A 23,894-nucleotide genomic window follows, 5' to 3' on the forward strand; every position below is an offset into this window, starting at 1 on the left:
TTAGAGCAGCCATTAGATTAGCAGCAACACAGCACTGCCTTATCAGCAAGGCAAGGACTAGAAACACACAACATGAACTCTGCCTGTCCGTGATTGGAAAAGTTCCCTGTACACCTGCACAGTCTAGAGTGAAAGTACCACATGCTGCTGTCATTAGCAACAACCTTTGATCAAAACAACACCAATGAACTTGTTGGAGCTTACCATTATTACAGAAAATCAGGCTTAAGGGGAAAAAAAAAAAAGGGGGGGAGGGGGAATAAACTGAAAAAAAAAACCCAACCAAAAAACCTCTGCACAAATAGAATGAGGGGCAGCTTAGAGACCTTCACACTTACTGTAGAACTAGATGCTTCCTCTAAGTACAAGAAAACGGCTCTTATCAACCTCAAACCTTCAGTCCTCAGTGTTAAGAACTTCCTGGCTCTGGCTAGGAAGTGTTAGACTAGCCCATGACTTGAGTATATCCATTTATGTGTGAAAACACATAACCACACAAGTTCATGAAGACCTTATGAAAAAAAATAAAATATAATCAATAGATTCTGCCTCTTGAGCTTGGGAGGAACCTGAAATTTCGTTTCAGTTCTCTTTACTTGAGATGGTTCATCTTGTTTGCTCCACCTGTCTCCCTCTGTTCACCCATTAGGTTGCAACCAGCTTTTAGGGCACATTAAGTTGAGGACAACATAAGACATAGGCCTGATTGCTCTTACTTTGTTCTGTTTCTTCTCATTCTTTTTTCTCTCTGTTTCAAGCATTGTGCGCAGATTTTTTACTTTGTCATCTAGCTGACGATTTTCTTCTTCCAGTCCCTTGACAGTGTCCTTAAAAAAAAAAAAAAAAGTAGATGACCACCTAAAGCAAGCTATTTTACTGATGTTTTTGCTTTCAGTACAAAGACAGTTAACTGTTTCTTACCTTAAGCTCTGCAGTTTCATCAGAGAGAATGTCTTTTTGTTCTCGGGCCACTTTCACAGATTCCTTCGCTTCTTTTATCTAAGCACAGAAACAACCAAACAGAACTGAGGGAACTGTCGACATAATACTCGGTAAGAACAGAAAATAAGTATATATTAGCTGTTGCACTGACTGTGTAATTAAACCAGTAACAGAAAATTAGGAAGCAAAGGACAAGAACCTAGTACACTACCTTTTGATCATATTCTGAAATCTTTTCTAAGATTTCTGTTTTTTCTTGCAGAAGGTTTTTAATCTTTTCAGCAAGCTGCTTTTCAGTCACTAGGAAGAAAAAGAAAGTTTACAGTAACTGTACTTCATATCCAGGGGTGGAAAAAAAAAATAAATCAGAGCTATCATTACTATCACATTAGGGCACATTTTCAAGCAAGGCCTAAAGCATAAATCAGGATCGCGTTAATTCCCTAGCAGTCAGCCCTTTCTGCAGGATTCTAAGCATCTCCAGCTTTCATTTAAAGTTAGGATTGAAAACAAGACAGTAAAGCATTGAGCACTGACACAAAGCATATAGCTCTTGCACCAACTTCACAGAAGCTGGTCAGAGAACACATAGTAGAGCAGAGTAAAAAGCTCACTACACACAGATGAGGTATGTTCAAGGGAAGAACTGGCAGCGAGAACATCGGCAGTCTCAGACTGCTGCTGTGACCCTCAGGGAGATGCAACACCTTCCCTAACAACCACTTCTTCCTACTGAATTGAAACTGAATGTTTGGTCAGCACAGATAATAGGATGAAAGCTCTGAAAGACCTACTGGAAACAGAAAAGAGACTGTCAGCTAGGAGTCAGCATCAGTAAGCCTCAAGGAACTGCACTGCTTTCCAACAGACCTCGAAAGGGCTGTGACCCTGCAATAGTTCTTCAGGCATGCATTTGTTTCTCAACCTAAACGAGTTGCCAACCAACCCTTAGGATTCAACAAAAATCATTAACATACTTAAATTATTATTGCAAATTAATTTAAAGACCATCCAATTGTCAATATTTTTCAAGTCGTAAACCACCCCTGTATTTGAACACCCCAAGCCCCATTTGCCTCACAGCAAATCCTGCAGCACAAACAGGAAGCACTGGTTGTTCCAACTGCATCCCACAGGGCCAAATTGCAACTGCTACTCCTCCCTCCCCTCCCACATGAGGGCTTCTGGGCCAGAGAGCCCTTCCTGCTCTGGGGAGGGGAGGGCCAACAAGCAACTGCTGAGGTACAAGACAGTTCTCAGCAGTTTAAGGGGTGCAAGAACCCCCCTGTATTAGCTTGGTCTCCCAATTTTACTACCATCATGAAGAGCGGATAATAGATTTTATCTCTGTGACTCCACTGTTAATATTCCTCTATTTTGCATAAAGATTTTAAGTATATCTATTTGTTCTTAGCTTTAGTACTTTTATTCTGTATCATATAGAAGAGTATTTTTGGGGAAAAAAGAGAGTATTAGACCCATGTTCCTCATTTTTTTGGGGTGGGCTGCTGAGTAATTTCTACACCACCAATATCAATGTTTTTCCCCCTCCAACAACAATTGTTTTGCAGTATAGAAATCACTTTACTGATCTAAGGGCTTTTTTTTAGCTCATCAATTCTGCATTAATTGTATAGGAGGAAAGAGCAGTATAACTACAATGAAACTAGAGAGGAATGACTGAGGAGCATGGTCTGTGTAAAAGAAAGAGGCAGAGATTCACATGAAGACAATTTTTCATATTTTTCTTTTGTATTCAATTATGAATTTCAGCAATCACCCACTTTGAATTCTATTTCTTTTCAATTCAGTAAAACTTCAATTTTATATACTTGAAGCTGGAGAAATACTCTTGTAAAAAGCAACGTGCTAGCCACAGGAATATCTGCATGTTTAGGCCTACATTTAGAAAGTCTCTTTGCAACTGCACCGCAGTCAGTTTCAGGCTCCCCTCAATCCAAAAAGACAAGAGGAACTAGCTACCGCTTTCTGTGAGAAGCAACAAGCAAAAGCAGATCCACTGGTATTCAGAAAACCAAAACAAACTCTGTCCCACTGCCATCATACCAGTAAACCAATGGATCACATTTATGTTGAACAAGGTGGGGCTTTTCCTGGACCTTTAATTTGCAGGTACGAGTTGCATTGTTTCTCCCAGTCAAAGCATTATCAAAAGCAAAACTGAAATCCTCAGACTGAAATATCATCTACCAGCCTAGTTTACACCATAACCCCAGAATTAGCATTCTCTTTCAAAGGGAATGAAGATGAATACTTGTTCCTCTGAAACCATCTTCAAAACTTTTACATGCCTAAGCATCAAGTACACTGAAAAGCATAGAGAAACTTACCTTGATATATTCTACTCTTTACCTACAGAAGAAATAAATAATAAAAAAATATAATTAGCCATATAAACTGCTAAGTGAAAAATGCTATTAGTTTTCCCCATAGAAAAAAGTCACCACTTATACGCGGACTAAAGAACCATATGGAAAACACATCTAACATTGCCAACAAGAGTGTTGAATAACACTACAAACAAGCTTAAGCTGTTTTCTAATAAAAGCTTCTAGGTTAATTCCCTGTCCTAGAGCCTTAGTAAACGTCTGTTTACCCAGTCACTAAAAGGATAGCAGTAACTGCCCACATCCAATTTGCAACAAAGCAAATGAAACCATTTTGCATCAAACAACAGCGATGAACTCGCAAACACAAAAAAACCCACTTGCATTCCAGTTCTGATCCTTTTAAAGCAATGTATGTTTACGTGACACTTGCTCATTTTGAAAGTAACACCTTTAAAGGAGAATTTCAGAAGCTTTCTTTTTATGCTGTTATATAAACGCTATTTTACATTTGAAACTGACCTAGTATATTCAATTTCAAACCTAAGCAATGAAAAAAACCCTATCAGTTTTTATATTTAGTATTTATTACAGATAATATTTAGTATTAATTTATTTTTCTCAAGCAAAAATGAAGTATTCTACAGACTTCCAGAACACATCATCACTGAATTGGACAGCTGTAAAATAAACTGCCCCATTTGATTTTCATCTATCAGTTCCCAAGGAGATGCATGGCTATACTTCAGAGCTAGTGATGGTATTTTTCTTGCACAGGAAGTTATCCACGTAGAAAACGGGGAAAATACAGAGTGAGGAGCAGAGCGGGGAAGGAGCTCTCCAGTGAGAATATCAGGTGTTTAGGATCCTAAATAAGGCACCTAGAAGCAACTGGACAATATGACGGGAGCAGGGGGATTAACTGCTTGTTTTGGAGATAGTTAGCAACAGGCTTGAGCACATGGAAGGCTTCTCATTTCAAAGATATGCTGACCCTTTCCTTGGCCTTCTTGATTTATATCATACTCCCTTATTTTGCCTTCAGAACCGACCCTTTCTAAAAAGTCTTCAATTAATAGCCTAAAGGAAATACTTCTTAGCTTGAAGAAAATTACAACTTACTTTAGCTATTAAGCCCAGCATTTAGTTCACATTAACACTCTAAAAGTAAAAAGTAAAACCATGAAAGACTACATATTGCTTTTGACCCAGGTAATGCTGAAACAGTTTAACCATACAAAAGACCGCACAGTAAGTGAAATATCAGCAGGCTCGCAACCATAAAGTGTACTCACTGAAAGGCAGGTTCTCCAGAAAATTATAGCAAACGTGGCAATTCCCACTAAGGCAGTGATAATAATAGGCTCCCATGGAAGTCCATGGAAATCAGGCCCAGGACGAATTTCCTCAGGCAGAGTAGCGACCAACTGAAAACCAACAACATTGACAACTATGAATATGTTTTCATTAAATACTGAGGCAAAATAAGAAGTCTGCCAAACGCTTTTACTCCTCTCATAAAACCAGAGAAGCATCTAGAGCTTTCTTGCAGTTTTTCTGTAAACTGAAAACCGAAAATGAAGAAAACCACAAAGCAGCTTGAACCTTGCATTTCAACTCAAGAGTCTGAGTATCTGGAAGACACCTGACAGTAACAACCTCTTGGCAAAGAGCAGCTACACCAAAATAAGCTGATACACGCATCCTGCGTTACACAGGACTACATTATTTGATCTGTTTCCAAATAAAGCTATAAGGATGGAAAAATATAGGATAAAACCCCACAAACCAGCTTTACATCTGGATGTTGGTAACAATCCAGTAAAAATGGCTCAGATCTTTTCCTTGCTGTCACCCTGGTCACAGGGTCATATGTGTCTCGTCATACGTCTCTCTGAAAGCCAGAGAGCACCAACTGCCTGAAAAAAGCTGTGAATATACCTGGTACAGATTACAGGGCTGATACCGACATGGCACTGGGAAAATAAACTGTAGGCGACACACAGAAACCCCTGCCTTCTCCCTGGCTGCAACTGGCAGAAGCGTGACATTGAGGCCACACGCTTCCCCCCCGCAGAGCCCAACCTCGGGGCGAGCTGGTGTTTTCGCAGGCACCCTCTCCGCCGGGGTGCCGGGGAAAGGCGAGAGGCCGGGCAGCCACCCCCTGCAGGCGTTGAGGCCGCCAGACGCCTCCGCTCCCGCAGGGCTGCCCCACATCGCCGGGCGGGGCGGGGGGGAGGAGGGCCGAGGAAAAACAGCCCCTTGGCGACAGCAGGGAGGCGAATCCCCTCAGGGACAGGGAGCCACGTCCGCCTCGGCCCGTCTCCCTCGGAGGTTGGGTCACTTGGGGCGCCGCGTCTCCCGGTTTGGACCGGTGGGGCCCCTTCCGCCACCTGTCACGGCCAACGGCCGTTAACGGCTACAAACAGCCAACAGACCCGCCCTCCCTCTTCCCCACCCCACCCCCCGCCACCCCACCCGCGCACCTGCAGCAGCCGCCCCGCCGGGGGCTCCGCCAGGCGCGCGCCGCCACCGCCGCCCGCGGGCTCCATGGCGGCGCGAGCCAACTTCCAGGCACACGTCAGCCCAGAGTGACACCCCCGCCCCCCCCCCCGCCCCGGCCCCGCGCCGCCTCGCGCGCGCGTACGTCATCGCCGCGCGCCGCCGCCACCCGCATGCGCCGGCGCCGCCATCTCCGCCACTCACCTGCCGCAGCAGCTGCCGAGCCGCCGGCGCCGCCTGACCCAGGACTCCCCGTGAGGCGGCGTCTGCCTCCGGCCCGCGTCCTACGGGCCGCCCGGCCTCCTCCTCGGGGCCTGGAGCGAGAGAGGGAGAGGAGAGAGGGGGTACCCGACCGAGCGGCCCGCGCCCGCCGCAGCGGGGCCTGCTGACAGGGGAGGGCTGCAGTGGGGAACCCGCTTCTGCCACCGTACCCCCAGGCACCCCCGCGGTTTCTGCGGCACAGAATGGTTTAGGTTGGAAGGGACCTTAAAGATCCTGTAGTTCCAACCCCCCTGCCCTGGGCAGGGACACCTCCCACCAGACCAGGCTGCTCAAAGCCCCATCCAGCCTGGCCTTGAACACCTCCAGGGATGGGGCATCCACAGCTTCTCTGGGCAACCTGGGCCAGTGTCTCATCACTCTAATACCTAATCTAAATCTACCCTCTTCCAGTTTAAAACCATTACCCCTCGTCCTGTCACTGCAAGATTTCAGGTTACAGTCACCAGTTCTCCAGAGCATTTAAAAAAAGAGGCAAAAGTCCTTTACAAAGGATAGCGATACTCCATGGGCCGCTTTAGAAAAGGTAGCACAGAGAGGTAGACAGAAAATCACTTCTCCAAGCCTGCCTCAGACAGAGCACATGCAGCTCCTACAGCAGCAAGTCAAACAACAACAACAAAAAAGCACACACTCTTCAATTCCTCTTCAAATCAATAAACCATCATCTTCTCATAAGTTTACAGCACTGCTAGTATGGCATAAGCTCTCTTAATTGCTAGAGAAAGATCTGTCTTTAAGGATCCCGGAACACCACAAGTGAGCTGAGGTGACTGTATCCATACCAGAGCAGAGCATACTGTAACGGAATAATATGTCCGTTAAAAACTCATCTGCATTAAATATTCATTTGTGTTTTACCAGTAATTATTTAATTAAAAAAAAATTAGGAATAATCATATTTTCTTGCAAAGAAAAATAGTCCAAAAATTATATTTGACCTATAAATGCCACCACATAAATGACAACCACCTTTACTTTCATCCTGATCTGAATCCTGCCTCCTCCTCTCACTGCTACTGTTGCCATGAATGCAGGTTAGCAGATCTAAATAACCACCTGCCCAGCCTGATGTTACATTGTGGAACAGCTTCTTTGACCAGCACTTCTACAAACGTTTGCCATTTTTCCTCAGCACTTCTAGCAGTCCACATAGGAATGCCTGCCTAACAGCATTTAACCACAATTAAGGAAGGAATGGAAGATGGTCTAAAATACAACCAAACATCCGACGGCTTAACCACGTAAGTAATCCACCAGCCATTTAAAATTCATTAAGTGTCTTTGCATTCAAGCTAAAGCTTCCCACAGAACTGAGAAGCTGCTCAAAAGTGTGTAGTTATGGGGATGGTACAGTACCTCCATAGCATACAAAAGCGAAGGAAGACGTGCCTGAATTTTGTCTAAACGCTCAGTGAAACCTGTTTTATTGAGCGTAATCAGAGGTGAATGCAGAACAGCAAAGCTGAGCTTAGCACCGAGAATGGAGTCAAAGGTAGTTTAATGCCAACACAGAGCTGGGGAAGATGACAGTAATGGGATCCCTCCTTGGGATAACTACCAGTAAGCACACTTGCTCCAGAGGGAGAAGGGCCTCAGAGGAACAGAGTCAAACATTTCTCCTACGACAACAAACACCTTAGCCAGAAATTACTGAACTGCTTGAGGGAAGCTACACTCTATCTTTCCGGGAAAGTAATATAGCCCAGAGTCACAGGTTAAGAAGAGCAAGAAGAGAGCGCGCATGATTCAATAGCCTTAGGTTAGACTGTCAGTCCCCCTGCAAGACGGAGAAAACCTGGGCTGATGGTACATTTCCAGTGATTTCTGCTCTTTATCCACTACCATCCTGAGACACAGTCCACCAGCCCGAGCACAGAGCTCTGACTATGACACTTACAGGAAAATTATTATTTCTACAGTGCAAAAAGGTAGTAGAAAAACCTCTCTGTCGGGATGAGTGGTAGCGAAACAATACTGCCACTAGAGGGACTCTTAGGGATCAGTGAAAGCCACTAGGATTACAGCAACATACAATCAAAATACTAGCAAAAACGTTGGTATTGGCCTAAAACCCATTCAGCCATGCTCCTCTTAAAGAGCAAAAGAACAGAATAACCCACTTCCAAAAGGTTACCTGCAGCAGCGTCTTCCCTGGCACTCTGTCCAGAATCAATTGACCCAAAGGAAGTATCTTCCAGCACCGATCCTCTTTCACTATCATACCCTTCTTCAGCTTCTCTACTGTCCGACAAGTTATCCTCTTCATGCTCAGGTGGAATATTAACAGCCCTCTCCTCCTTCTTCTCAATAGGCTGTTCCGGCCTCTCATCTTCAAGCTGCTGAAATTTCTGGTTGCTCTCGTCAATGGCATTTGGGTTTCTGATGGAAACTCTGTCATATTCAGCCTCTTTTGCGCCATCTATGACAGAGGGGGAGATAATTAAGCACTGAGCTAATGTATATTTCTTACCTACGGCTGCCTCCAGTGAAAAATACTGCATTTGACAAAGCTTTCTTGACACTTAAAAACTTCAGCTTGTGTACCGCTTCCAATATATTCTCAATCAACTTTCAGTAACATCTAATTAAATGTTTATATGGTATTTATGCAAGGTATCAACCACTGACCTTGCAATGAAATATTGCAAGGTGAAATATTTTCAGCATTCGTGACTTTATCCATACTTATCATGCACTACTGTGAAAGTAGCCTTGCTAAGACCACGTTTTACCACCTTGCACATTAATTGGAAAAAACAGCAAGTTTGCAGCAGACTCTACCACTAGTTCTTCCCCCGTCAAAGGAGCTGTTTGTTGACTATTTCTGCTTACACGCTCTTTTATGAATGTGGGCAAAAATTAGATGATAGGGACACCTGAGATTTTATGTGGATGGATTGAGTACCTGAGCTTTGCATAAATCACTGGATCTCTCATACTTAGGTGCTAGCTAGTTCAGGAAAAAGAGACTGCTCTAAACCCTCTAGAGAATTCAGCACATCAGTGTATCTGAATCCCTGTTTCTTGAGAGGGGGAGGTATAGACATGACCTGAATGGCTCCTTCTAACCATATCCATGCACGGCTCCCACTTTCTTGCACAGAACCTGGCCTATAAGAACAGACATGCTGAGCTCAACATTTTCTCTCAGGATTTGTCCCTGGAACACCCATCACAATGCCAAAATTATGCATTAACAATAAGCAAAATCCCAGCAGACACCACAGGGTGTCTTTCAATTCTGCTCCCTCACCCTCTTCTTAAAGCTCCTCTAGGTTACATAGTGTTGTCTGAGATAGGGTTTTACTTCCTTTTCATCTACTTATTAAATAGTTTAACATCCTACCTTGAACGTGCAGCTGATCATCTTCCTGTTCTGGAATAGATGCAAGTGGGACACTCTCACTAGCAGATGAATATTTACTCCTTAAAGAATATATTAATTCTTGAATATCATCCATCAGTGCGCTCTCCTCATCATACAAATCCATCTCTCTCACCACCTCCTCTTTATTTTCTGCCACTCTGGAATCCAGAATTTTTCCCACAACATCCATAATGCTTGATTCTGAAAACTCAAGTATCTGGTCCAAGGCTTTTTCTATATCTTCATTATTATGGCTTGCCTTCCGAGCAAGCTCCATCTCTACCTTCATGTCGTGAAACATGGCTTCTATCCTAACCACGTGTTGGAGCCCGAGGTACTTTTGTAGACGGATTACACGCTTTTCATCAAGAAAATCTCTCATTATCGTGAGCCGCTTCACAGACTCACTGAAGCCTGTTGCAGTGTCATTTGTGGCTGCTGAGCTGTCAGCAGGGCTGGGGAAATGTGCAGATTGCTGGTGGTCGTTTCTTGTATGCTCTAAATTTTGCACCTCCTTTGAGTCTTTCTGTGAAACGCCCTCCGGGAGATGATCTTTCCTTTGGTAAAAGTCATTGCTGTCTTCCGTGTCAGGAAATTGGAAATTATGTTCTTCCACAGCTGATGGTTCCTCAGCTTCAGAAGACTCCTCATCATCTTCCATGACACGTTCCATCTCATCCAATTTAGCATGTTCACTCACTGGTACATCAGCCTCTTTGTTCCCAGCCTCACTTGCCCCTTGCATGCTGATTGGTTTTTTAGCCTCCTTAGAAAACGGGTTTGTTTCCTCTCCCGTTTTGTAAGTAGGATTTGCAGTTACTGAAACAGCTTCGCCTAGTACTTCTAATTCGGGGTTTGTACTTTTGACATCTAGTTTATCATCCTGTACATTTGCAGCCCTTGCTTGCAACAGCTTTGCACTTGCAGCATTCTCATCTTCCAGTAGCTCTTCCTCTACTTGTTTCATGTCAGGGTTGTCTTCATCATCTGGCTCTTCAGATTGCAATTCTGGTGTTAGTGTCCTTTCTTTAGCTAAATTTGTGCCAAGATTTCCATCTGAATCTGTATCCTCAGTACGAGCAGTTCCTTGCTGAGTAAGATTCTCTCCATTAGTATTCTGTGTAGTGCTTTTTGATTTTTCTTCAGGGGAGCTTTTCTCAATGCTTTCTTCAAATACTGTCATCTTGCCAAGATTTCTTGAAAGCTCTTCTTTCACATCTGCCTCTGAATACTCAGTCTCATTTTCCCATGGCCTAGGTTGCTCAACAGCTCCTCTGTGGCTTGGGTCTCCCTCCCCTGCAGGGGTTTCTTTCAAGTTTCTCCTTTTTATTTCAGGTTCTTTGGGAAGCGAGGTGGTTTTTTGATTTTCACGATCAGTGACCCCTGTTTGTTTCAAATCTTCATGTCTCAGAAGTTCTTTCTCCACAATAGGCATTCCATGTTCCAGTTTCTCTTTCAAGATGGCAGTATCTCCTAAGTCACTTTGAGATGCATTTTTTACCTCTTCCACTGGTTTGGCTGGAACATCAACAGAAGGCTTGTTCTCTGCTCTTACTTTCTCCTTTGTTTTCTCCCATAGCTCTTTGTGCTTTAAATCACTTTCCAAGACCTCTTCCAAGATGTCATCCTCAAACTTTTTCTCATCTTTCTCTATCTGAGCAAGTGGCACTCTTTCTGGACTTCTGTTGGTATGACCAACAGGTGGTTTTAAAGCATCTTCCTTGCTTTTAACAAATGATTTGGACTCCAGATCATCTCCCAGATTAGGCAAAACATGAGGATCAGGCACAGCCATACTCTTCAGCTTGTCAGTATGTGGCTCAGTTCCATCAACCATGAGCTGCTCTTCAAACTGTTCAGTTGTGTTCGTTTTTTCTTTTGAACCCAGATCACCTGTACCCACAGGCTCCTTTCTAAGGAGTTCTTTGGAGAGATCCTCAGGTTGAGTTGATGCTGGTGCTTCTCTTTTACTAATTAGCATCACCTCATCCTGTTTCTCTTTTGTTTGTTTAGATTCAGACCTGTCCACACTTACACTATCACCTGACTTCTTGCTCTTACTGAAGGCATCCTTAAGAATTAATGCATCTGAATCGAGTTCTTCCTTATTGTCTCTTTGGTTATTTAGCTCTGTAGCACCCTTCGCATCTTCATCAGGTTCATGATTTTGTGACTCAATGTCATTGCTTTCATCGTCCTCTGAATCCACTGGGGATGTAGTTTCTTCCTCTGCTGTAAAAGACAGCAAAGGGATTTCTTCAGACTGATCTGCAAAGTCTGACTCCTCTGCATCATGAGCATTAATGCTCAAATCTTCATCAAAATCATCTTCCAGCGATGTAACAAGGCGAGTCACTTCATCATCCGATACAACAGCATCAGCAGTTGAGCCATATTTTGTTTTCAAGTTTGCAGAAAGCTCTCTGTTTAAAAGTGTATAGGCATTGACTTCTTCATTCTCTTTGTCAAGTGGACTGGCTTCACCCTGAGGAATACTAGTGTTTTTGGTATTTTCACTTTCTAGCCCTTTAAGTTTCCCATGTAGCATTCCTTTCAAGTGCTCATGTGCAATTTGATCTCCCTGAGAGTTTTCTTCGTGACTATTGTCACTGGAGTCTCCCCCAGTATTTTCAGTTCCTTCTGTAAGAGAACTGTCTACTTCCTCTGTCATGGCGAGGGCTTCCTTGTCTTCTTCCGTGCTTAGTGCAAGACCGTCTGTCTCCAAAGCATCAAGGGACTTTACCGTATCGACCTTTTCAATCTCCACATCCCTCTCAATTCCTTCAGCTGGTTTTGTCCCTGGATCACTAGGTTCAGTTTCCCCCTCATTTGCTATCGTCTCTTGTAATGACTTCAAAAGCTCATCCACATTATAATTATCAAAATCATCCCTTCCGCCATCAAAGCAAACAAAGTCTGTTTCCTGAAATGAAAAACAATATGTAGTCACAAATATTATTTTATTTATTACAGTGATGAGACAAAATCCATTGGGTTGGTTAGAGAGAGATGCAGCAGCAAAGTAAATTACATTAATTGTGCAGAATTAACCCCTTGAATCCTTAACCAAAAGCCTCTTTGAAATCAGTGGAAGTTTTGCCTAATGACTATTAAAAGGCTCTTAAAGGACTCATAAAAAGCTTACGGCTTAGCTCCTTCAAAGACCTCCTAGTGAGGACTAAACTGAAAGTCAGCAATAGAGTTGATAGTATTATACTTTACTCATCACATATATCCTGAATTAACAAATCTATTGCTGAATGCCAGTGAGGAGAAGAAAAAAGTCATTAAGCTTGTTTGTCCCAATCTCTTTCAACTGGTCTTTCCTCAAATGACCAAGTCATCCAAGCTGGAGCTGCCTGTCACGCAATTTCTGAAAAATAAATTAAACAGCATTGTAAGCCACTGAATACCATTTCATACGGGTCTGAAGCTGCAACCACAAGCAGGCCTTACTCGCACAACCCTGGAGTTACTAGCTATTAGCGCATGAAAGCCACTTACCTGTGTAAGGGTTGAAACCGATTCTAGAATTAAAGGGCTATGAGAGTGTATCAGGTTTTGTTTGCTTCTGATAATACTTTACAATTCTAAAGTTCTAAAGTTTGTGAAAAGAAAGAATTCTGAATACATACCGAACAGACTATGCACGAGCCAGCTAGCAGCATTTCTTGAGCTCAATCCAAACATATTTTGTTAAAAGCAGAATATTCAAGAAAAGAAAGATCGCTGCCCATTTTGGGCTGACGCTTACACACCCATCCACATACATAGCTACACAAACATACCACCCCCCGACACATGTGTGCGTCTCTGCACACGTGTAGCTGCTTAGTAACAAAAGGTAACTAAGGATCACTGATATTCCCATTCTACTCCTCAGGGATTTTACTGAATGCGAGGTAAGACACAGTAAGCACCCCAATCAAAAAAATAACAAAGACGACTTACATCTGTTGGTAACTCTAGCTCCTCATTGGAATAATTATGATTTATTTCAAGTAAATCCTTTGGAAAATATCCAAAATCGCTTCCAACCTGCCAGAAAACAAACACAAGCAAACAAAAAGCACTAAAAAAGCTTTCGAAATCATGTGACTATGTTACAATGCTAATTACAGACACTAATAACAAACACATCAAACTCGTTCTCAAGTATTTCTAAATGAAGTTTAAGACGGTGAATAAAGGAAAAAGGGTAGCGACGCCTTGTTTATGCAAGAGTTTTCGTTGAGGTATTATACTTAGATTTCACACCATCTTTGTGAACTTGGGCAGTTTTACTGTTCATGTGTTAAAGCCTGACTTATGACCAATTACTAGGAGAGTTGGGAGTGAAGCCCAACCATTCTGGCTCACGTGCTTTAACTGCTGTTGTGCGCTCTCACTGGCACCACATATGCCTCAAGTATTTTCTCAAGTAGTAAGCAGAAGAGGATCTTTGACTAAGAAGATTTACATCCACACACAATATTACAGCCTGAAATACGCTCACTTTGTAGCTTAAGGAAAAAAAAAAAATTCTTAGAGCAGATTTTAGGAAAACGCAAAATTGTACCTGAGGTAAAAAATCTTATTTTAAAACCTGTGTGGAAAATCCAGCCCCTCTGCAAATGCATTGTTGCTCTTCAGTGACTAATAGGAGCAAAAATCAGTTGCAGATGGCTCTTTTCAAGCAAGTAAACGTGCTAAGCCAAGGCAAACAGTGGAAGACAAGAATCTCTCTTATCGCTGGCTGGATAAGATCTACACAGTAATGCTCTCACTTGAGACTTCTGACAACAGCTGTCAAGAAGCCAATATTAATAGCATGCTATCACTACACAGATTAGATAATCCAGGCAATTGCAGCCTGGTGGACACACCTAGAAAGGTACAGAGTTCCTAGACAACCAAAATATCTGAGGGGAAAAAAAAAGAAGTGTTGGTCATTTCCTCAATGTTTTGTTATAGGCGGAAGATGACAATTGCCAGTTTTCTTGAAAAGTTTATTTGGGAAGAGCTAGTTATGTCAAAATAATTAGGGACATAAAGATATAGGCATCGTTGCATTGATATCACCGAAACAGGCTCACCTCACCTGAAGTTTTCTGAATTTACAATGGCATTAAAAAAAAGGAATATCATATCCAGTAAAAAATACATACCAATACCTTTTTTATCTTGTTATACAAGCAAAGTAAGCACCGTTACATTATGGGGCTTCTTTTTAGCTATTTCTCATTCAAATCTTACCTTCCATAGTTGAGAACTCTGTAGTTAGTTATACATTAAAAATAATGATCTATTACCTCCCCACCTTTTGTAAATACATAGATACTCTCTTATGGAAGAGATAATGTATGCAGGTATATTATTGGGAATTATTTGGAATGGGAAATTAAACTAGACAAGTCAAATTAAAAGCCTGTCCTTGTGCAGTATACTACACTTTTATGCTAAATTGGCCTGTTTCTCTCTACAAACTTCCATTCCAGTTTTAAATGATCTTTCCGAAAACAAAAGCCAAAGCTTCAAAGTAGCCTCCTTATAGACTAATCTCTGTGACTACCATTATAATTAGGCATCACAATTTGAAACTCATTTAGTGTAATCCAAGCTGCTGACCATACAAGTCCTCTGCAGTGACCCAGTTTGCCACTTATGTGGTTTATGAGCCATATGGGATCCGCACGCCCAAAATTTCATCTACTCCTCTCCCTACAAGTCCTCTCTTGTAAGGGAAAAAATGCCTCATTGTGCAAATAAAGGCAACATTCTTCATTCTCTACAGACACAACAGAGGAAAAGCATTATGAATGCCAAGTAAATAAGGGAGAAAAAAGTGCATCCTTCATTTCCACTGCCTTCCTATAGATAAAATGCCGTGGGTGGACGAAAGACAAAGCTGCGTGTACAGCATCTGTCCCCACCAGTGCCCACATGCGACAGCCAGCTGCGGCAGATTCACTGACCACCACTGACCAAGATGCCAGACCCTCACACCACCTACCTCAGCAACAGAAAACAGAGAGCTGGGAAAGAAAATGTTCAAATGCTTTTAATCTTAAAGCCCACGTCCCTAAAGCACAGGCATCACAGGTACCTAAAACTGCAGAACGATGCTCCAAGAAGAGTTGGTTTGGTCTGCTGAGCACTGGCATTGTTAAGAAAACTCAGAAACAATAGAAAAAATTCCATGATCCTCTGGGTCCTCCAGACATACTCTGTCTTCCTGTGTTACGTTAAATTTACTGCTTGTGTCTTCGTTTTTATTACCTTATGCATAAGATTTCAAAACAAAACAAATAAACCTCAACAACCACCGACCCAAAAAAGCTAAGATCTGCAGCCAAGTCCATTTCCAGAAATAGTTCTGTCAACCTTGAATCAAAGGAATAAAGTTTGCCATAAGATAAAATAATAATCTTCTGTGGCAATAATTTTAAAGTGTCTTTGCTAAAATGTTTCATTAAAAAGCAGCAGTTTTTTTACTTGGAATTATCTGAAGTAGTTCTGGAGCCTGCTAAGGAAGAGGGCAGAGTGCAGGAGAAATGTATAGGAGGGAAGTTTACATCACACAACTTGATCATATAAACAATGTGAGGTGGATGCTGAAGAAGAAACTAGTTGTAGAGCTGGACACGGTGCACTGGACAACGAGAATACCAGATGCGCTCCACCTTTCGGCTTTTGGAAAAAATCAAGTATTTTCCTGGAACTGATGTATTCACGAAATTCATAACATAAAATCACTATTAAACAATGGTCACAGAACACCATCCAAGCATTTGGCTTTGCTTTATTAATTAGGTTTAGACAGCTCTGCTAAAACCTGCATGCCACATAACGTATAGAATTTATAAGTGGGTTCCCGAATTTTTTTCACATGCAAAATACCCACTGAGCTCAATGGGCATTCTGCAAGCAATAAAGTATACAAGACTGGAATCATAAAATAAAGGATCTATTTTGTTAACAAACAGCCTGTTTGCTGGCACAGGAAAAAAAATTAAAAAAAAAAAAATCAACAATGACTTGAAAAGGGCGTAGTGAATTAGAAAAGCAAACGCAAATAAAGCACAGACCCAACTGCTATAGATTTTTCAGCCTTGCTGAAAGCCTCCTTTCTTATCAGATCATCTCCCTTCAGGTCAGAAGTACTATTGTATTTCCCATGGCTCCTCAAAATTGATTTCAGAATTAGAGCCTGTATTTACAACTTGTTTGAAATAAGCCCCAGGTTGCAGTAGCTGAACTTTCTCATACACGTATTCCCCTCACCTCTGCCCCCATCTGAAGATGAGGATACCAGTTTACCCCTTGATTTCATAGTTTCCGTATGCCTTTATAAACTCTTTCTCCCAAAACTTTGGGGAACGGAAAAAGGCAGTGGGGTGGATGCATGAGATCAAATGACACACGAGCACACATAAAGTCACATGATGAGATCCCAAAGGGGCTGTGGCAGAAGGTAATGTGCCTCCTGCTGGAATTTGTTGGATCACAGACCTCGCTAGGTAGCCTGTTTTTAATTAGCACGCAACAGCCTCCTCCTAGCTCCAAGGCCGCACAGAGTGGGCACGGCTGCTCTGCATAAATCAAGTTGCCCCAGCCGAACCTGGCACGGGAAGTCACGTTGGGATGGGAGAGACCCCAGTGCCATCTGCAAGTCAGGGACGGGGCCAGACATGCCAGTGTCCTACTCAACACACAAGGGTGGGCACCTCCGGCCCTGTAACAACACTGCGATATTACGATTAATGCAGGAGCAGCCCATCAAACCAGGGGGGAAAAAAATAAAAATAAAGATTAAAGCCACCAACTGGAAGGAATTAGCCTGTCATCACTGCCGTAAAACGAACATAGAAAATAGTGTAACACAATTAAAAGAAATTACAACAAATAAAACAGAGCTTTGCAATTCTTTTAGACCTGACAACTTCGGCTTTTCCTTGTTAAACTCAAGGCAAACATCCTTTTAACTTGGAGACACACCTAACTGTTGCATGAGCTTCCTATCAGTGAATAGTTAAACTGAATATTAACTCAGCAATTACCTTAAATCTGCTGTCTGATCTTGCAGTCTGCATTACACCTTGTTAGAAGATGCAAAATTTGCCCCACGTTTCTGCTCTGTGTGTCAAGTACTGGCAGCCCTGGAAACCTGTACCGGCTAATTAACCAGATTATTTATGGTACAGTACATGTCAGGAGGGAATTACCAGCACGATACAATTATAAACTCTTCTTTAACCATGTGCTGCAGTTTTCTGCTCTCTTCTGTATTGTTCTAATTGGATTCAGCTCCTTGCCGAGAGCTTGGCCGTCCACACCCAGCCTGAACAGGTTGGAGAAAGTGATACATCCTGCTTTCCACCAAACCACCAGTCCCACAGTCAACACCCAGGTGTGGCTTCCAGCAGCCTAGACCACTGTCACAGGCAATTATCCCTCTCTTGTAGAAGCCCAGAGGAAGAAAGGAGGTTGATGTAAACGACCAGGACACAAAAAGGGGTGTAGGAGAAGCATGGAGAGGGGGCAACGGGGACAAGGTCTCAGCAACCTCCAGACTGCCAGCATTTTCAAGGGAAGTCCACAAAAACGGCTCTTCCTCTGGGGCATCTCAGTTCTGCTTCCGTCAGGCAAATAAGGTTTTTATCATAAAAGCCAAGAGGAGTTCTCTATGAAATAACTGCAAGTATGGCAACCCTCCATTCCCGTTAACAGAACCCTCTCAGACTGCCCGAAGACAAGGCCTCAAACAAGGCCACTACTCTGCAAGCTGCTACAACACGGTACTAAAGCTGAAAGGCATGCCTTTTAAAAATCAAATTTACCTTAATTCTTTTTAATTTTACTACTTTTTCCCCCCCTCCAACTCTGCATGCAGCTTAGATAAAAAGGGGAAGAAGGCAGCTGAACATTCGGAAGAGAAACGTGATTAAAACGTGTACACGGAGCGATCTTTAGCAGGATTACGGAGCGCAGGATGAGCCCATGTCAGGGGTAAACGCAAGCACAGGCTTAAGCCTCCCGAGAGGGGAAGGGGAGGTTCAGCTTCCAGGCAGGCTCATGGGCCACTACTTACGGTCCTGATACGGGAGGTTTTCGACACAAAGGCAGTTTTCTAATAGTTTTTAGCACACATTAAGCGTTGCCCATTTTTCAAAGCACTTAATGCCTTAGGTTTGATCAAACCGCATCCCATTTCACACTGGTCTCAAGACAAAATGGCATTCATTATATTATTTTACGACGTTCAAAACCTTAAGTGTTCTCCTCCAAGGCAAAAAGAAGGAAAAAAAAAAAAAAAGACTACCAACAGAAAGCCCCAAGAAGAGCAAGCAAAACAAATGCTTTACAGTACTTACACTTCCAGCCCAAAGCTCGATTGATTTTCCTATTAGTTTGTAATATACGTACACCGCTTCTCCCTTCTTAAAATTCACAAAGCGACAGTCTGGACCTTTAAAATCCTGCCTGGCCTTCCCTCGGCACATTAACACTGTCCAAAGAAAACAAGAATAGTATTACTTTAAAAATAATAATAATAATAATAAAAAAGCAGTTTCATGGAAGGGGTCTTGGCTAACTGGCAGAAAACAAGACCTCCCTGCATGCACCGGTTTCCTATTTTCTAGATTGGGTCAGAAGATAAGAACTTAACTTAAAGCATAACTAAAATAAGTTATTTAAAAAAAAAAAAAAGCCAGCTCACTGATCAAGACTCCACAAAGCAGTTGAGAATTGCATTTCAGAAGTGTGCTATGAAGCTAATTATTAATATTAAATTAGACGGGCTGAAAGATGACATCTGCGTCCTCGCGAACCAGCCCCAAAATTATTCGGCGCATAAACAACACCCAGAGAGCGCGTTTATTACAAGAAGGGGGGGGGGGGGGGGGGGGGGGGGAGCCAAAAAACGTAACAAAACAAAACGCCCAAAAACAAAAACCCAAGACCAACAAAACGGAGCTGTGGGGCTGGGAAAACTTGGCGAGACGGCGAGGAACGCCGCGGGTCGGCGCCGCGTTCTCATTTTCCCGGATTCCCCCCGGTGTCCGTGCCAGAGCCAGGGGAGCTTTGGGAAATGCCCCCGACGTTCGTATCTTTTCCCGTAACAACCTCCCGGGGCGGGGGGTGAAAGCGGGGGGAAGCGGCCTCCCGGGTCGGGGACCGACCCCTCCGGGCCGGCGTCCCCCGGGCCACCCCCCACGCCCCCACTCACTGCTGCACTCGGGGTCGGCGCAGCGCTTGCGCTCGGCGAAGCGGCGGCCCAGGTCGGTCCCGGCGGCGGCGGCGGCGCAGAGGAAGGAGGGCGGCGGGGGCAGGAGCAGCAGCAGAGCGAGGAGCAGCCGGGGGTCCGGCGGCGGCGGGGCTGCGGCCATGTTGGCGGGCGCCGGCGGCGGGGAGGGAGCAGACACGTCAGCAGCGGCGGCGGGAGGGCGATGTGGCGGGGGAGGGACCGCCCGCGGCGGGAGGGGGAGGAGGAGGAGGAACGCAGCGCCTGGACCCTCCCTCCCGGCGGTATCCCCATCCCGCCGAGGCAGGACCCCTCGGCGAGGGCCCGGCTCTTTTTCGCTCTCCCTCCGAGCAGAGAGGGGGCTCCTGCCCCTTTCTCGTGCTTATCAACGGCCGGTTTAGAATCACGGAATGGTTTGGGTTGGAAGGGACTTTGAAGATCACCCAGTTCCAACCCCCCTGCCATGGGCAGGGACACCTCCCACCAGACCAGGCTGCTCACAGCCCCGTCCAGCCTGGCCTTGAACACCTCCAGGGATGGGGCAGCCACAGCTTCCCTGGGCAAGCTGTTCCACTGCCTCAACCAGCTCGACAGTGAAGAATTTCTTCCTAATAGCTAATCTAAATCTCCCCTCTTTCACTTTAAAACCATTCCCCCTCGTCCTATTGCTCCACTCCCTGATCCAGAGTCCCTCCCCAGCTTTCCTGTAACCCCTTTAGGTACTAGAAGGGGCTCTAATGTCTTGCCGGAGCCTTCTCTTTTCCAGGCTGAACGACCCCAACTCCCTCAGCCTGTCCTCACAGCAGAGGTGCTCCAGCCCTCTGATCACCTTCATGGCCTCCTCTGGACCCGTTCCAACAGGTCCATGTCGTTCTTGCACTGAGGACTCCAGAGCTGGACACAGTACTCCGTGTTTTCTCTTGCAGAGCATCGCTGAAGTAACAGGAACGGCCCAGCAGTCTGACCACAGCACAGAAAAAGCTGTCATCACCCCCATGCAACCCCCTGCTCCCACAAGGGTGAGGATGATACAGGTCCAAACACCCACCTCCCTCCCGCCCCACCAAGTGTTCACATCTCTGCTTGAGAGGAGCAGTCACCACCAGGCAAGTGTGGCATCCGCCCCGGCAACCTCCCGAGAGTTTGAGGTTAAACCTGCGGTAACAGGGGCGTATGAGCTCGCTCACCCACAGCCCCACGCAGGAAAGCGCAGGCAAATGAAGGGCTGCACGCCCAACTGCAGAAAATGCAAGGCTGCCTCTTGCCCTTCTGTAGCTTCAGCTTCCACTTGCTGCTACTTTTTAACTATGAATGTTTGCAAACCAAAAAGATGTGCTACTCACACCCGTGCCTGCACTTTTTTACTGGCTCTTTTTTACATCCATTAAATGTATATTGCTTTAGAGATCTCAAATGGTAGAAAAACAGCAGGAGTCACAACGGCCACGTACAGGAGAAAAATGAACAAAAGTTATTCTCCGTTCTCTTTTTCAGACCCCTGTGATTCGTTCAGCAGAGCTCCTGACTGGACAAAGGGAATAAAAGATGCACCCAAGAATGGAGAGGTAATATAATAGAGTCTCTTGATGGTTTATCAAATGGTCAAAACAAAAACCAAACAAACACATCACTTTCCAAAGGGCAAATTCTGAAGCTGCTCCCAAAATGAATAGGCACTTGGCAAAACTGACGGTCAAGGTGAAGAATTCTGCTTCTTTGTGCATATCAAAGGACAACTCTGGACAGCTGAGGGGTTTTTTAAGAGCTCTTTTAAATGATCTATTTTCAGGCACTCTTCACTTCAGCTGTGTGGGGTTTGTTCTGCAACTATGATAGAAGCAGTTGATCCTACTGCTCCACTTATTGCCAGCTCCCATCACAAGAGTTAGCAATCACCACTGCTAATTGCATTAGAGACACTGCTGGTGTTCTTATCATATCCTCACGATTATTGATTTTTGCTCTACAGACTTCTCATTTCCACAGCCTCATTGTACAGGGCCTGAGATCCAAGCTTAGTTACTGCTATGTAATCTCCAAAAAACATGTACGCATTTCATTTTCAGCCCCCATCTAGAGCAGTTTAATATTTTAATCACATTATGAAAAAGCATCAAGGCAGAAACAGGTATCTTCCTTGGGGCTGCAATGAATGGCTTTGGTAACTCTTTGCCAAACCGGAATTTTGTTGGCATTTTTGTATTTTACATCCTGTAAAATGAGGAAAGACCTATTTGCCATTCCTGATATTGGCTGATAAAAAGCTCTAAAAAAGCTAACTCATAAAATTTAGTGGTGAATTTAATCACAATTTACAATATGGAAGTAAATATATTCAAGTAACATTTTATGGTGACTGTACAAATGAAAGACACGTAATTTTCCCTTTGACATTAACATTTCTTGTGGCTTAATTCACGGCCTGATCTTTAGGTCCCCTTGCTTGTGAAGACACAGCTGTTTATAATTTCCCCTCACTACAAGGTTACCAAGCTTATCTTTATTAAGAGACCAAGATAAAAGGTAACGGTTTCTGTGGTCATAAAGACAAGGGCAAGAAAGGGAGATGTGAAGAGAAACAAGATCATATACTTCTTGCATAAGTCATTGCCTTCATTGTGCAATAACGACTAGCTCGCAGTCGATATGTGTACACAAGTTTACCACTGCAATTGTCCGGTATTCCCTACAATTTCAAGTATTTCATAGTGACAATGTACCCACTTATTAACCCACACAGCTTTTCCCAATGTGTGACAAAAAAAGGGAAATATTTCACTTAATTCAATTTCAGACAAAATTTCCTTCAGTCTTCAACCCCAATCTTGGAAGCAGATGTATTCAACTATGAGAGCAGTGCCGCCATACGTAAGGAATCTAACATTTTGTATGTGCCTACAGTTACAAAGCAGTTCTCCCATCTCTCCTGCACTAAAGTATCTGCTAAAGTAACTAATACCCATTAACAAGATCAGTTGGCTAAGTTTACACAAGAATCAAAGATAAAAGTAACAAGCCAAATGTAACACACCGCTCAGCAAATGTGAAAACTTTAAGAAATAAAGTGGGGTAAGCCGGATAGTGAAATTAGGGTAGCGATGTAACAAAAGATCAGAAACGTAGGAAGTGACACCACGCTTGAGGAACATGAACAATCAATGAGACACTCATACGAGGTACAAATTACAAAGGACAGACAAAGATGACACTGTTAAAGAAGTGGTGCTATATAACAGTTTATCGTCAAGTTAGTCAAGTAAGTTAACTATCAATTAATAATATAGAATACTTATGAACTGAAATGCTGGTAATATATTGGAAGAAGATTAAAAAAAAAGTAAAGGGATACTTTTGTTATCCCCACATAGATTTATTAAATGTTATATTAAGGTATGATACTGAGGTTAAATGTTTAGACGCTACAAACAACTGTTCTGCTTTGTACTATTCCCTTGGTGCTTGTTATCGATCACCGTTGAACCAGAATACCGGATTACATGAACCTTTAATCTGAGCCAGTTTATTATTTACTCACTCTCACATGGCAGAGCTGTTCTGAAAAAAACGCCTGCAAATTCTTACTTGGAAAACTGGACTTTAACACTTACCAAAACACCCCATGGCAAAAGTGATTTAAAGGAGCCGGTTCCGTCCGGCACAAATTTGTACAAACAAGGCCCCGTGGTTGAAGCAGATTTCTAGAATCCAGGGGATTCTGGGGGAGCATGGGCAATGTTATTGCTCTGCAATGCCCAACATTTTCATTCTGAATCCTTTTCTTCTGCAGAACATGATGTACTAAATTACAAACTAACAGAAAACTACCAATGCAGCTAATGGGAAAAAGTGACAACAGGATGTAGCTATCACTTTTAGAGTAACCGTTGCATCAGTCATAGTAATGCTCTAATCGTGCGATGCGTACAATTAAGCAGCTCTCTGCCATACCACTGAGCACACCTACACAGCCTCCCAGGCTTTTCCAGACCCCTCCTGCTTCACCCTCGGCCAGCGTTCCCCGTTCCTTGTAGGCAGCCATCACACCTGGCCTACTGCACCTGCACCAGCCAGCCTTGGCAGGGGCTCAGCAACCTTCCAGCCGCCTTGCTACCCGCGGCACTGGGGCAGCTGTATCTCCACAGTTCGCATCGCCCTTATACCCACCACACCACCCTTATAACCCCCTTCCCTCACGGCCGAGCCGCGGCCATGTTTCCCGGGGCTCCCG

At 43.7% G+C, this 23,894-nt stretch overlaps 1 protein-coding gene across 3 annotated transcripts in view; it reads right to left on the minus strand.

The window, feature by feature from the left end:
- MIA3 (MIA SH3 domain ER export factor 3) overlaps window positions 1–19,854 on the minus strand; it is a 28,817-nt gene extending 8,963 nt beyond the window's left edge. For 2 of the 3 annotated variants that reach the window (XM_063328237.1, XM_063328236.1), the window contains exons 1-11: window positions 19,652–19,853; window positions 18,795–18,928; window positions 13,393–13,479; window positions 9,421–12,364; window positions 8,209–8,493; window positions 5,997–6,106; window positions 4,586–4,717; window positions 3,294–3,315; window positions 1,154–1,242; window positions 922–999; window positions 717–827 (exon numbers count right to left, since the gene is read on the minus strand). In XM_063328237.1, the coding sequence (XP_063184307.1) occupies window positions 717–827; window positions 922–999; window positions 1,154–1,242; window positions 3,294–3,315; window positions 4,586–4,717; window positions 5,997–6,106; window positions 8,209–8,493; window positions 9,421–12,364; window positions 13,393–13,479; window positions 18,795–18,928; window positions 19,652–19,811 (4,152 nt within the window). In that variant the 5' untranslated portion in view covers window positions 19,812–19,853. Of the gene's footprint in view, window positions 1–716; window positions 828–921; window positions 1,000–1,153; window positions 1,243–3,293; window positions 3,316–4,585; window positions 4,718–5,996; window positions 6,107–8,208; window positions 8,494–9,420; window positions 12,365–13,392; window positions 13,480–18,794; window positions 18,929–19,651 lie in introns of all 3 variants that reach the window. The other variant, XM_063328238.1, reaches the window with a different exon arrangement.
- Between the last annotated feature and the right edge of the window lie 4,040 nt (window positions 19,855–23,894).

The sequence above is a fragment of the Chroicocephalus ridibundus genome, chromosome 3 (genome assembly GCF_963924245.1).
Source record: "Chroicocephalus ridibundus chromosome 3, bChrRid1.1, whole genome shotgun sequence".
In the NCBI taxonomy this organism is placed as follows: Eukaryota; Metazoa; Chordata; class Aves; order Charadriiformes; family Laridae; genus Chroicocephalus; species Chroicocephalus ridibundus.